The 14,782-nt window shown below is 37.5% G+C and overlaps 1 protein-coding gene across 1 annotated transcript; it reads right to left on the bottom strand.

Annotated features, from left to right (window-relative positions):
- Positions 1–72: 72 nt before the first annotated feature.
- LOC133706933 (plastidal glycolate/glycerate translocator 1, chloroplastic) lies at positions 73–11,531 on the bottom strand. The gene is made up of 8 exons (XM_062132487.1): positions 11,155–11,531; positions 10,736–11,051; positions 2,312–2,573; positions 2,037–2,152; positions 1,710–1,819; positions 995–1,172; positions 638–767; positions 73–385 (listed from the first exon to the last, which is right to left on the bottom strand). The coding sequence occupies exons 1-8, from the start codon at positions 11,470–11,472 to the stop codon at positions 232–234; spliced, it is 1,584 nt and encodes a 527-aa protein (XP_061988471.1). The 5' UTR covers positions 11,473–11,531; the 3' UTR covers positions 73–231.
- Between the last annotated feature and the right edge of the window lie 3,251 nt (positions 11,532–14,782).

Genomic DNA, 14,782 nt, shown 5'->3' with positions numbered 1-14,782 from the left:
CTTTCTACATTTTAATCTCAGGAAGAGATTGATTTCTAGATTATTATTCGATATATACTAATACACTTGATCTAGATCTTCAAAGAAAATTACCACACAGAATTGTTTGCTCCTGTTTAAATTTGAATTTTTCCCCTAGTAATATGAATATCTGTACTGTACACAACTACACATACACCCAGCAGTGTTGACTATACATATGACTAACAAAGTGATTTAAAATTGGTAGGCTCATGATCCAATCACGGCAAGCAAGCTTTGCCTGACTGCTGGAATTGAGCAGAGCAAAGAACCAAATATACCATTCAAAGCATAAGCAATGGCACAAAATGGGAGAGCCTCGGGTTCCTTGGCTGACAATGCTGCTGTTCCCAATCCATGAGCACTTCAGCAACAAGAAAACCAAACAAACATAAGTACATGATACTGATAATAGACTTTTTATCAAATTTAAAAAGAGTAATGCTCCGAGTCTAGTCACTATTGCCGCTGTCCAAGTGGCAAGTGTTACTAGGGAAACCTGCATTTCAACATAATTGATTTTCTGCATATCCAGGATGTTTCAAAAGATTTGTTTTCATTGTCTATCATTTTCAATGTGACCATTTGATGCAGAGGGTTCAGCAGAGATTCATACCTAGATGCAGTAGCTATTCCCCGAGCAATAGGATCTCGGAACTGTAGTTTATCAAGTGTTGCCTGTACAAAATTAGCTCCCACCAAACCAGTTACTACAACAACGGCAGCTGTGAGAGATGAATTGGCACCTAGAACAAATGCAAAGTAGATTATAGATTATATACATATATAGAGTATATATACCTTAAGCATAAAACAGACTCTCAAATATGTGCTGTATGCAATATGTATTCTGAGCATTATGTAATTGTAGGAATAGTTTCAAGTTCACTAGTCTAAGACTAACTTCATGTAAACCTTATCACTGATGATCATGAGATTTGCTTATTTTCAACTGTGAAGTATGAACTAGTACCTTCGAACAAGGACACAATGCTGAGGGCTAATGCCACGGTTATACATCGTGGTAGAATTGAGACAGTCAAACTTGATTCTAACCCAACGAGACGTCCAATAAGAGCGGTTGAATACAATGAGAATATGCACGATATGATTACAGATGTGAAAATCTCTGCTGCATGCCTCTTGACCAGCTGTAAAATTGCATAGCAGCAACAATTTTCATGAAATGAAAGGCCTTGTGGATTAACAAAAAATAAAAAAATGAAATGCTAAATCGGTTCTATTATCTACTATTTGGAATTGGACTATGATCCCCATTGGAAAAATGTAAAGGGTTGAATCAGTTTCATATTGTCCTGGAGTGGGAACAATAAGCAACCCCACAATTCTATTAGGTATCCCAATGCCTCTTGCTATGCTTCTATCCTCAACTTTTTGCCATATAAATATCCCTACACTATATTTCAGGATACAAAGTAAAAGAAAAACGATATCACGCAATAAGATAATTATACAATAGAAAGTATAGATAGCTAAAGCATTGAAGAAGGGCAATCTTAACTATATGTGTGTGTGCGCGCGCGTGTGTATTCCAGTTTAAAATACAATGTTCTTCAAAACAAATAAATTTTCAAGGGATAGACCATTCCAGCTACTCAGTAAGGCATTTCAACTCACAATGAAACAAAACAAATAACAACCAGCACAAATTGGAAAACTTGGCTTACCTTCCTCTGTTGGAACATTGAGAAAGCAAATGAGAGGATAACAGACCCCAAGAATCCCATCAGAATATCACCAGCTCCAGGGTTTGATGAAACCTTTGTAAGGTAAGATTCTGTGCATATCAAGAAGAAGAATGGCCATATCAATATGCTGAAGACACAAGAAAGCATATAGGGGGAACAAGAGGCCCAAAAAGAAAATATTTGTACTTTAGGTGATTGTCCCTAGTTGTTAAAATTCAGTTTTTTAATTCGGTTTACTATTCTTGCAGCAATCAAAGGGAACACAATGTACTAGCTGAGACCAACAACTTTATTTCAGGAATGTACCAAGGACAGGATCAAGCCCAGACTTGGAAAAGTATCCATAAGCCACTGCTGCCACATCTGCAGATAGGGCACAACAAATAATTGGGTGGAAAATCTTCTTCACATCTGATGGCAATCTGCAAATTAGAAGTCGACAAAACTGCAAGTTTAGAATCTGAGTAACTTGTATTAAATTGAAAACTTTAGTTGGTTGTTAATTTAGTGATTTACTTTTACCCAAAAAAAAAAAAAAGTGCTTGTGCAGGTAGATCTAATATGAAAACATGAAGTTTTACCCAGAACCAACAATGTAACCTAACACAGTGGATGCAAGTAGGAATGGAAGGCATGTCAGAGCACTTGTCCCCAGTGCTGTTGGGTTTACTAATGCTCCAACAAATGAGATGAGGAGGATCCCACTCCAAGACCATGCTTCAATGGAAGAAAATGGAGAGGGTTTTGCCATAGGCTCAGCATCTGTCATTTCTGTCTTTACCAGTTTTCTGACTGCTATTGCTGTATATCCTGCAACAGCTAGTGAAGCCAGCCAGCCTCCAGCTGCAGAATATGATTCAGCATATACACAAGTACATGAGATAAGACCGTGACAGAGGTAACAGAAAGAAAAGGAAAAAAAAATCCTACTTATTTGCTTCTTCAGAAGCAAAACAGAAATCACATGTGTGAACCGTTTCTTAATCAACATCCTAAAATGTGTTGTAAATTATTATGGATATATCATGTAAATTATTGTATATTAGAAGATGCTTTCCTCTTTCCTAGTTTTAGGGGATCCATGTTTTAAGGAGGACTTTAAGGGTCCTTGTTTTATGGAGGATTTTAGGCTATATGTTCCTTGTCTTCCACTACATATGTAGTCCATTTCTCATACATGGAAGTAGATGAAAAACAGAAAATACTACACTTATTATCTGCATCTAAACTCTCTCTCTCTCAAGTTCTTAGAAGCAAAGCTCTCTCAATTTTCTGAAACACTTTCTATGTTCCTTTTACAACACGTTATCAGCACGACTAGCTCTAGGATTCGGATTGCCGATCGACAAGAGAAGAGGTGAATAACTCTTGGGTTGCAGAAAAGAAGAGGTTCATCATTCAATCAACATCAATCTACCAGCTCTACAACCAAGTATGTTTTTCCAAGCAAAAACAGATTTTACTGTTTCAGTTTACCTTCTGTCCTCTGTGTTCCCGTATTTATTTAAAATAGTAATTCAACTCCAAAATTCACCAAATTTTGTATGCTAGAGCCTCTGTGTGTTTACTGCATCTCTATAATTTTTCATATTTTTCTGGGTTGTTTTGGTTGGGATTTTGGTTTGTTTTTCGACTGCTATTCAGTAGAAGCTGCAATCACGATTTATGACTTTTATTGAAGCATCTAGTTTAACTTAATCATCTATGAGAGACACTTATTTCTCTTGCACTATAATTGGCATAATGGAATGAGTAAAAGGAAAATCAATAGCTTTTTAATTTAGCTATTAATTCATGTATATTGTGACAAATATCTATAAATACTTGTTTGGACTTTGTGATAATGATACATCTTTCCTTCATTATTTATTATGATAATGTTTTGTGGTGTTACCTGCTCATATTAAATTTAAATATTTTACCCGCTTAAATTCTTTGCATTAGAATATATATGTGCGGAATGCAGGTACTTAACGAACCGGAAGTTCACACACATAAACATTGAACCAAAATTTCATACATAAATATTGAACCAGAAGTTCACATATAGTATCGAACCTGTAGTTTTGACAACACTGAAATATTATGAATCTTTCCAAGTAGGCTCACCCAATTCGATGTGATGTCTAGGCAAGATACAATGAGGCTGTGTACTTAAGAGAGCCTCGCTCCACCCAAACCTCATACTCTTACCTGGTCGTATTTAATTGGAGTTACCAAAAGGGTTGAGTAATAACTTTTCATTCCTTGGCAGACCAGCTTGAGCCCAGCAGGCCCACTCTCCCTCTGCGGGACCTAGCAGCCCAGCAGGCCTCACACACCATTTAAATTACGCATGAAAGGCCGGGTCACAAGCCCGCAGACTAAGCCCGATAGGCTTCACTATCAAGCCCATTCCTTTGGTCCAGCAGAATCAAATAAAAAGAAAAATGATTTGATTCTACTGAGATTTGAACCCAGACAATGTACATGTCATTATGGCTATTGCAAATAAATTCACCATATTTCATATGTGTAATTAATTGCCAGAAGCATTTATTCACATAATTGTGTGACAATTAATATGTTATATTACTAGCATGCAATTAATATCTCAATTGATTTGTGATTTCCATTTATTCAATTTGTGAGATATTATTTCAATTTGCTCTATTCAATATTATTGTGTTACTTGTCTAAATTTTCGCACTAGAATATATGTGTAGAAAATGCAGGTACCTAATGAACTAGAAGTTCTAAATGAACCAGTAGTTCATACACATATCAAACTTGTAGTTTCGATAATGCCATTTAAGAAACTTGAAGTTTCCTTCATAAATTCACCACACATGATAAAACCAGTAGATTTTACATGTTTAATCCGATTTTTCATACCATGTTATAGAACCTGAAGTTCCTATTAGTTGCTTATGGACGATACTACCCAAAGCACTAAGATTATTTGTTCCTTTCCTGTAAGAAATGCCAAATCTCAACAAACTTGACTTTGTTGCTTTGGAGGTTTCCAGAAGAAACTATCTAAAGTGGACTCAAGATGTGATAATTCATCTAACTGCAAAGAAGATGAGATCAACAATCAATGCTAACAATGTCGTCATTGAGGCTTTTAATATGAGTGCCATAATTTTCAAAGGAAACATATGGAGAAAACACTCCAAGTTGAGTATCCGATGAAGAGGATACACAGATTCTTTGGGTCGCTCTAGAAGAGCACTTTCACCATCAAATGACCATTTTCTTGCTTGAAGCAAGACATGATTGGCAGAACGAAATTAGCCCATATGACCGTCTGCCACTTGGCCAAAGCCCAAGAGGCCATGTAATCAGGCTCCACGTGGCCAAGGCCCACGTGGTAGGAACCATGATGCCATAACTCAGCAAGCCCGAGTTGAAAGGAACACTGGTCCGGCCCGCTGCCACCAGAATCGATCAGCATGATCTTTGTTATCAATGTGGAGGAATTGACTGCTGGTCCCGCACCTGTTGTGCGATAGCCTAAGCAGTAGATGAGTATTACGCCAGTCGCAGAACTCGAAATACCAACTTTATTAAAGGGTCATTTTCTATCGATTCCACACTAGAGATCATGGATTTTCAGGCAGTTACTGAACATACCGAGGATTAGAACTCGAAGACATGGGTATAATTGGCCCCTTGTGCCATATCTATTTCATCTTAATGAATGAAACATCTTCGGATTTTGGTGATTTATGTTTTCAATTATTTTGGATTATAGAAATGTGGTTATGTTCGAATATATTTAATTCAATAAACTTATTCATACATGTGATCCATTGAATTAAATAAATGAATAGGCATATTCTGTGGGGAAGTTTGTTGTCCGGTTAAAAGTGCTATTACGCACACCATACTCCGAGATCGGAGATATGTTTCAAACTTATTGCCCATGCATACCTCTGTGACAACCATATCAGGCCAATCCAACCTGATAGAGGGCTATGGCAAAGCCCACTTTATGTTGTCCAATGGTACTGAATTTACCATTAATGAGGCCTTATATTCTCCACGTTCCAGAAGAACGTTATTGAGTATTAAGGATATTCGAACCAACATTTATCACGTTGAAACCCCTAAGAAAAATGAGTGTAATATCTTTGCATAACCTCTGAATGTGCTGCCAGAAGCGTATATTGGAGAAATTGAAATTTGTTAGCCAGAAGCTAACCAATTCGAGCAACTACTTGCTATGGCATGACCATTTGGGACACCCAGGTCAAAGTATGATGCACCGTATCCTCAACTTATCACACAGGCATCCCCTTCTGAATAAGGGTCCTGTGTTTAGTAACACATTACGCCAAACTTGCTCGTTAGGAATGTTAAACTCTAGACCATCATGTGCAAAGACTAGTATATACACACACCATTTTTCTGCACAGAATGCAAGGAAAATTTGTGGACCTTTCCAACCACCATGCGGACAATTTAAATATTTCATGGTTGTGGTTGATGTATCGACAAAGTGATCACATGTTACACTATTGTCCACAAGAAAATGCTGCTTTTGCTAAACTCTCGCCCAGATCATGAAATTGTGGATCACCACTCGGATTATCCCATAAAGTCCATAAGACCTGATAATGCCGGAGAGTTTACAGATTGTCACTTTGATGAGACAATCTTCCCGCCGTTAGGGGGAGATAAGAACGTTACCGTTCCTGATGAACGACGTGAATTGACGTGGAATGTCCCCACTATGTCTCATCTCGATCCCCGAACCGCACAATGCGATAGTGAAGTGCGGAGAATTCTAGATCTACAAAGTATAGCCCAAAATATGCCAGACGCTTTCTCTGATCTAGCTAAAGTGACCAGATCACATATACCTGCTGCAAATATGCCTGTAAGGATAGACGTCCCCGTATGACATGTCATCCCAGATGGACGAGGTACGACCATAGCGGCTAACCAGTCATATGTCCCTGCCCAGAAGTGAGGTAGACCATTAGGTTCAAAAGATTCTTATCCCCAGAAGAGGGTAAACTCGGCACAAATGAATCTTCTTGACATCGCAATCTCAAACTGATTCATCTCACGAGATAAATCCGGATTATGGGTCCGTCCTAGAAGAGACGACGTTGGGGGACGCTCCAACATTTGAACCCACTCCCGAGAATAGAGAAATCTCGGTAAACTTTGTGAGATTTGGAATTGGAATGAGATTATCATCGATGATGTGTTTGTATTTGCGGTGGCCACCGAAACTAAAACAAGAGATGAAATCGAACCTTGCTCCATTGATGAATGTTAACGAAGAAATGACTGGCCAAAAAGGAAATAAGCAATCTAGGTCAAATTAGATTCCTTGACAAAGAGAAAGGTGTTTTGGACCTGTTGTTCCTACACCTCCCCATGTTAAACCTGTAGAATTTAAATGGGTATTTATAAGGAAGCGTAATGAGAAAAATGAGATTGTGATACACAAAGCTCGTCTAGTGGCGCAAGAATTTTCTCAACGCCCTGTGATTGATTACGAGGAGGCGTATTCTCCCGTAATGAACGTCATAACGTTCCACTACCTTATCAATTTGGTAGTTTCCGAAAAACTGAATATGCAGCTTATGAATGTGGTCATAACTTATCTCTAGGGGGATCATAATACAGAGATATACCTGAAAGTTCCTGAAGGACTTAAGGTACCCAATGCAAATAGTTCTAGACCACGGAACGTGTTCTCCATTAGTTTTGAGGTGTTCACTTTATGAATTAAAACAATCTAGACGGAAGTGGTATAACCGTCTAAGTGAATATTTGATCGGGATGGGATATGTGAATAATAAACTACGCCTATGCGTGTTTATTAAGGAAACAAATTCCAGGTTTGCAATTATGGCGGTCTATGTCAAAGACATGAATTTGATTGATATTCCTGAAGAGATCAAGGAAACTGCAAAGCACCTGAAGTCGGAATTTGAGATGAAAGCCCTTGGGAGAACAAATTATTGTCTCGACCTGGAGCCCAAGCAAAGTGCAGATGAAATTTTGGTCCATCAACCAAATTACATCCAGAAGATGTTAATATGCTTTAATCAGGATAAAAGCAAGCACACTCATGGTCGTCCGAAGTCTAGAGAGAACCGTATTGTTCTACTGGTGATAACGAAGAGATATTGGTGCCAGAAGTCCCATATCTAAGTGCAATAGGCGCATTATTGTACTTGGCTCGATGCCCTAGACAGGACATCCCATTCGATGTGAACTTGTTAGCTAGATATAGCTCTGCACCAACACGCCGCCACTGGAATGGTATAAAAGATATTTTTCGTTATCTTAGAGGTACGATTGATATGGGCTTATTTTATCCCTATGCATCAAGAAATGGATCAAACCCCCTTGATCCTCAGAATGATGCTCGCCTTGTTGGATATGCTGATGCAGGCTATCTATCAGACCCACACAAGGCGCGTTCCCAAACTGGTTATGTCTTTACCATTGGGAATACGGAAATTTCTTGGAGGTCTACAAAACAGACCCTTGTTGCTACCTCTTCGAATCATGCTGAGATTCTAGCTCTTCACGAAGCAGTACGTGAATGTATATGGTTGAGAGCCATCACAAAGCATGTTCAAAGCACATGTGGACTGCATTCCACCACTGATGAACCAACCACTATCCATGAGGATAATGCTGCTTGCATCGAGCAAATGAAGACAGGTTTCATCAAAGGAGACAACACAAAACATATTGCACCAAAGTTTTTCTTCAATCAGCAACAACAGGAGCATCAGAAGATTGAGGTCAAGCAGATTCGATCTGAAGACAATCGTGCAGACCTCTTCACTAAGTCACTACCAAAATCTACATTCCAGAAGCATGTACAAGGTATTGGTCTACGTAAATTATCTGAATTACCTAACATGTAATTTTCAGGAGGAGTTGAATCAGGGGGAGTATCCAGAAGCATACCCACTTGACCATCGTGTACTCTTTTGTCCTTCGTCCAGGGTTATTTTGTCCCACTGGGTTTTATTACCTGGCAAGGTTTTAACGAGGCACATTTTTAGTATGGTCGCTCCATCCTGAAGATGTTTTTGATTCAACATATATGCATTTGCTCATCTTTTCCCTTCGACCACGGGTTTTTCCCACTGGGTTTACCGGGCAAGGTTTTGGTGTAGCAACTCTAAATGCATCCCTCTCGTAGACATGCTACTTACTTCTGATGCTGATAAGAAGACTCCACTTATCTCCGAAGCTGTGATATTACTACTTCACACTCATGCGCGTTGTGCTCTTTTTCTCCTTCGACCAAGGTTGTTTTTTCCCACAGGGTTTTTATTACTTGGCAAGGTTTTTGACGAGACAACTTAAAAGCGCACAGCCTAGGCAACACTATTGACATGAAATATCCAAGGGGGAGTGTTGTAAATTATTATGGATATATCATGTAAATTATTGTATATTAGAAGATGCTTTCCTCTTTCCTAGTTTTAGGGGATCCATGTTTTAAGGAGGACTTTAAGGGTCCTTGTTTTATGGAGGATTTTAGGCTATATGTTCCTTGTCTTCCACTACATATGTAGTCCATTTCTCATACATGGAAGTAGATGAAAAACAGAAAATACTACACTTATTATCTGCATCTAAACTCTCTCTCTCTCAAGTTCTTAGAAGCAAAGCTCTCTCAATTTTCTGAAACACTTTCTATGTTCCTTTTACAACAAAATGCTATTATTTAGGTGGATTTCAATGAGATTCTTTAAATATTTTTTTTTTTCCATCTTAACTTCTCAGATCAGTTCCACTGTAGAATGAAGTTGAAAAAACTAGCATAGAAAGGCAGATTGTATTCTTACATGCATTATGTTTAAATTTTCACGAGGTTTTCATAAACAACTAAAATGTTAAGCAACGAATGGGACAGAGTTCCGTAGATGATTACTCAGAAAAAGGTAAGAGGAAAAGGTTGCTTTACATACTTCAAGAGTTCAAATGCATGCTACACACATCATGAAACCTTTAATTAGTTGCACTAACATTAGTCTATAAACAGAGATGCAGACCAAAATAGAGTTCCATGGAATTGGAAATATGCTCTCTGCACAGTATTGAGAATAATGCTTAAGTAACAATACTAGCTCACCAAGTTAATCTGTTGTCCAAAAATTATGAAAGGAATCATTCTGCAATCTAATTTAATATATATTCTGTATTAAGTAGATAATGGCCTCTGCACTATAAACTGCATCTCAAGACCATCTTGTCAGACACATTAAGAGCTAACTTTGAATGGAAGGCAACGATATAAGTTAGTGACTGTAAAATCTGTACAATTGTTTTCTCATAATGGCAAATGAATACATTCCGAGTTCTAAACCAAACCAAAAGATCCAAACAGATTGCTTAAAGCTGCCATCTCAAGCCACTTCTTGCTAATTCTTAGTATGAAAGTAAGCTAGTCATTAGACTATGCGATCTAATATTTTGAATATTTTCTACCACAACCAAAAGTAACATGAAGTTCATGATCTATGAAGGTGGAAAAGTTTGTACAAGAACTCACCCACACAACTTTAAGGCAAAGCCTTGATCATCAACTCTGTTCAATCCAACTGTATATCCATTTACTAATTTGAGTTGGCATCACCACCAGAACAAGGTACAAGTTTGTCTCAATCCAGGTAGTTTGTAAATCATATTCAGAAGCTTTTGTTCTCAACTTAAAGGTACTTCTTTGGGGAATTTTCTAATATGAGCTAAGGAAGCAGGCATATGAGTAAGGAATAATGACTAGAGTTTCACCAAAACATCAAAGATGAGCAGTTTCAGTGGCTAGTTTCTAAATGAGAATGATCCGGGTGATCCAGAAAACAGCACTACGATTCATATCACTACTAAGCTAATCACAAATCTGAACAATCAGGAAACCAAGTGATTGAACCATTCACACAACAACCCAAACTTAACATTCACCATTCGAAAACTTAAACTGATGCACAGATTCATAACAGAAAGTTGTGAGAGAGTAGCAATAACTTGCATACCTATAATATAGCAAATCTTGATGCCGGAAGCCGGGGGAATACTCTTAACAGAAAGAGGCAAAACAACCAAAGATGGCACATAAAACAATGGCAGCCATCTCTGAATGAACAACAGCGCCGGCTGAAAGAAACTCATCAAGCTTTTTGCCACAGCAGGAACAGTGGCATCAAGACCGGTCAGAATTGAGAATATACAAAACATCCCGAAAAGCGCACTCGGGAACTTAATCGCAGCTGCCACAAATGCCTGCTTCAAGAATTTGTCTATTGCAAGAATGATCCCAAGTGAAACAACCAGATGCAAAACCCCAACCACCTGGTATGTATATACATCAAAAGCTAACAACTTCAAGCAAAACGTACATGAATGAAACAACAACAAAACAGATCAAACATGTAATGGTTACTCATGCACACACATTTTGAGACAGAGTGGAAGTGCTGGCACTCTCTGAGCCAGTTGATTTGATCAGACTCTGTCTGCTGGAGCAAGCTTCTTCAGAACCCATTTGCAAGAACCTGGAGGGATTGAGTCCTCCGAAAACTGCAGTGTTTTGGAAACTAGTCCTGTTATGTTTTGATCTGAGGCCATTGAAAGTAACAGTTGAGGTTGTTTTACGGCTTCCCTGATATTTGGAAACTGAAGACGTCACACAAGTAGGGAAAAAGAATAACGAATTGTGGTGGTTGCGGACACAGGTATGAATATTATTGGGTGCGGCCGAGAAAGTCGACATTGTAGTAAAGTGAGGGAGAGAGGAGTGAGTGAAGGATCGTGTAACAGAGAAACCATGTCATTGTGTGGACGTGAATCCAACATTTTAGGAGTAAGGGGGATCAGACTCTTCCCCTCATCCAACCACCCGATATTCTTTTCTTTTCTTTTCTTTTTTTCTTTTTTTCTGGTTATATAACTTTTTGGCTAGTGATTCGTCACTTGCACTAGTACGTGTAGTGTTTCCGTGGCATTCAAAAGTGCATGGCACTATTTTTATTTTTCGATGACTCAAGGTAATCGAGACTTAAGGGGGTGTATTGTATTTGGATTTATGTGGATTTTTTTTAAATGATAGACTTTTTCAAAAGTCCATGGACTCTATAAAAAGTTCATAGACTTCTATTGATTTCTTAAAACTATTGACTTTTAGCATAGACTTTTTACTGATTTATAAAAATCTACAGATTTCATATGAATGACTTCTATAGATTTCACAATATTTACAACAAAAAAGAAGAAGCTAGTTTATGAGTCAGAGAATAGAATACAATGCAGTAGCTATGTTAACTAATGTCCATTAGCGTAAAAATCAGAGAAGCTCAAATAATGTTATGAAACAAACGTATAAGAAAATAAAGGAAAAACCTCCAAATGTAATCAACCAAAAGGTACCAAAAATAAGAGACGGGAAAAAAAAAAAAAGTTTCATGCTAAAGAAGCATACGTCTCTGAAACAATGATATGATTTATCCTTCTCCTTCATTTTCACTTTCTTCATTGTTATTGTTTTCATTGTTGGCATTTGGTTGGGCATCTGTCCACATATGAGTAGCAATACTCATTCTCCATTCATTAGCATTTTCTCTCTGCTGATCTTGGGTTTGAAAATCATCCCATTCAAAATTATCTTCGTGATTGTCTATCGGATCTTCTTCTGGTTCGGGAGGAAATTCATCTGAACGACATTCCTGTCGAAGAAAATTGTGCAGTCCTGCACAAGCCAAAACTAGCTCTGCTTGTGTCTTATATGAAAATGGTGGTGCTGATTTGAAGATTGTGAAACGCGACTTAAATATTCCAAATATTCTCTCAATTACATTCCTCAAGGAAGCATGACGAAGATTGAATAACTCAATTGCATTGACAGGATGGTTTCCTTCACCACCAAAATCTTTGAGATGATATCGAGTACCTTGAAATGGAGCTAAAAACCGGCGTCAATTTGGAAATCCGCAGTCCCCTAAGTAATATTTACCTAATAATAAATAAAAAAAATGCAATTAGCATGTTATATGACATAAATTGTAATAAGTGTTCTGAACTTTTTTTATGCAAGTAAAACTATACCTGGTGGCACTTTGAGTCCATTTCGTCTAGAAATTGCATCATTCAACACTTTTGAATCATGAGCGGAACCCTCCCATCCACTAAGTACATATATGAACTGTAAATCAAAGTTACAAGCTGCTAATACATTTTGTGATATCTTCCCATGGCGATTTCAATATCTGCTAACCTCACGTCCAACTACCGTTGCTGGAATATGTGTGCCATCTATAGTTCCGACACAATCCTGAAACAATGAAAAAAGATATAAAATAGTTGAAAAGAAAAATGAAATAATATCTTCATTACTGTACAATGAAATAAATAACCATCCATAAAAGTTGCATTGCTTACCTTAAAGTAATTAAGGATAAAACCTTGTACTTTCTCTTATGTTAGGTGGCACGGACTCAGGTTTAGCCATAAACTCCGGTGCTATTGTATTCAGGGCCTTCAAGACTTTGTTGAAACTTTTGCTAACAGTGAAATGAGATCGCTCAAATATCAGCCGAGCTTCACTGTATCGATTGTTTTGGCCGACAACAAGTAGAAAGGTTGCGAGCATTTCTTCAACACAAATGTGTCTTGTATCCCGCAAAGGTGTTTTCACTTTTAGGATGCTACATAATTTTTGAAAAACGTCAGGATACATTCTATACACCTCTCTAAAGATTTGAGGGTCTCTGTCCAATATTTTGTGCATATATATGTATCCACTTGATGTCACTGGTCGCCGAGTCAGTGGACGTCTAATGCGTTCACCACGTATGCTGAATACAAGGTCGTATAACACGTAAACCACTATACGATTGTGTAGAAGTAATCATACATGCAACTTTTATCAATCAAAACATTATAATTCAAAGCAATGTATGTACAACTTTGAAGTATCAGAAGCCATGAGAAAATGAGTCTTCAATAATAATATATAAAAAAATATAAAAAAAAGTATAGACCGGAAAAAAATTACAAGACCACTTCTGTGTCCTCTGTTTGTATCAATAAATTGTTGCTTCTTATGAAGTAAGAAAAATATCTGTAGTTATATGTTCCTATAGTCCGATCTAAAAAATAAGAACAAAAACAAACTAGAGATTAGTTTAGAGTGGACCTGCAACTTATTTATCTTACACTTGTCAACACCAGCCCGAAACAAAAAATTTCAAGCAAGGCTAGCATGTTCTATATTGAAATTTACTGCAATTCACAAGCTTAAAGTACTATCATTGTTGTCTAATGCGTAAAAGTGAGGGAGAGAGTGCTAGTCATGTTTTTGTGCACTGCACAGCCACTCACTTAAGATATAGAGATTAATGATTAATGGAGACCTCACATACCCTTTAGTTAATTCCCTTCCCTCACTCAGTAAGGGCTTAGGCTATGTAATTTAATATTTTAATTGATAGCAAAAGGCTGTTCATATTGATTATTACCCAGACAGCTTCTCTTTGATTAATGTTTCTTTTTCATAATTCATTCAATTACGCACTTGTTTAATCACACTTCTTTGTTTTCTATCAGTAGAATCACACACACTTTAGTTATAGAAAAGAAGGTCTGACATGCACACACACAAAAAAAAAAAAAAAAACCACACACACACATAAATACCATTCGGCTGATCTACCCAAACTGAAGAGCCACAAGGGCAAACCAATATCAAATTAAACAAAGAGAACCAGGCCAATATAGGACGGCAACAAGTAATAAAAGAAACCAAAAACCTAGAGAGAAGAAGAAACAGACGCAGCAAACAACAGAAGAAACGGAACTTATTGCAGAATAGTCTAATTAATAAGGATGACAATTGCAATAACAACAATAGCGCAAGACGCAGGACTATGATCAAACGTAAAAGCATTAAGCATATACGTACAGACGACAAATTTGGGTTTTAGGGTTTTAGGAGTAGATGATAATATTTGGGTTATTAGGGTTCCAAGCATCACAATTGAAAAACAAAAAAATCAAATTCAACAACAACAATGAACATGTTAGGTATT

This window comes from Rosa rugosa, chromosome 4 (genome assembly GCF_958449725.1).
Source record: "Rosa rugosa chromosome 4, drRosRugo1.1, whole genome shotgun sequence".
In the NCBI taxonomy this organism is placed as follows: domain Eukaryota; kingdom Viridiplantae; phylum Streptophyta; class Magnoliopsida; order Rosales; family Rosaceae; genus Rosa; species Rosa rugosa.
The sequence above is the reverse complement of the archived record's forward strand: the minus strand, read 5'-3'. Positions and strand labels throughout refer to the sequence as shown.

Coding starts and splice junctions, on each gene's coding strand:
- LOC133706933 (XM_062132487.1), bottom strand. CDS start 11,472: ATGTCGACTTTCTCGGCCGCACCCAATAATATTCATACCTGTGTCCGC. Junction 11,052..11,154: donor CTTCCACTCTGTCTCAAAAT/GTGTGTGCATGA, acceptor TATACATACCAG/GTGGTTGGGGTTTTGCATCT. Junction 1,173..1,709: donor CAATGTTCCAACAGAGGAAG/GTAAGCCAAGTT, acceptor GCAATTTTACAG/CTGGTCAAGAGGCATGCAGC.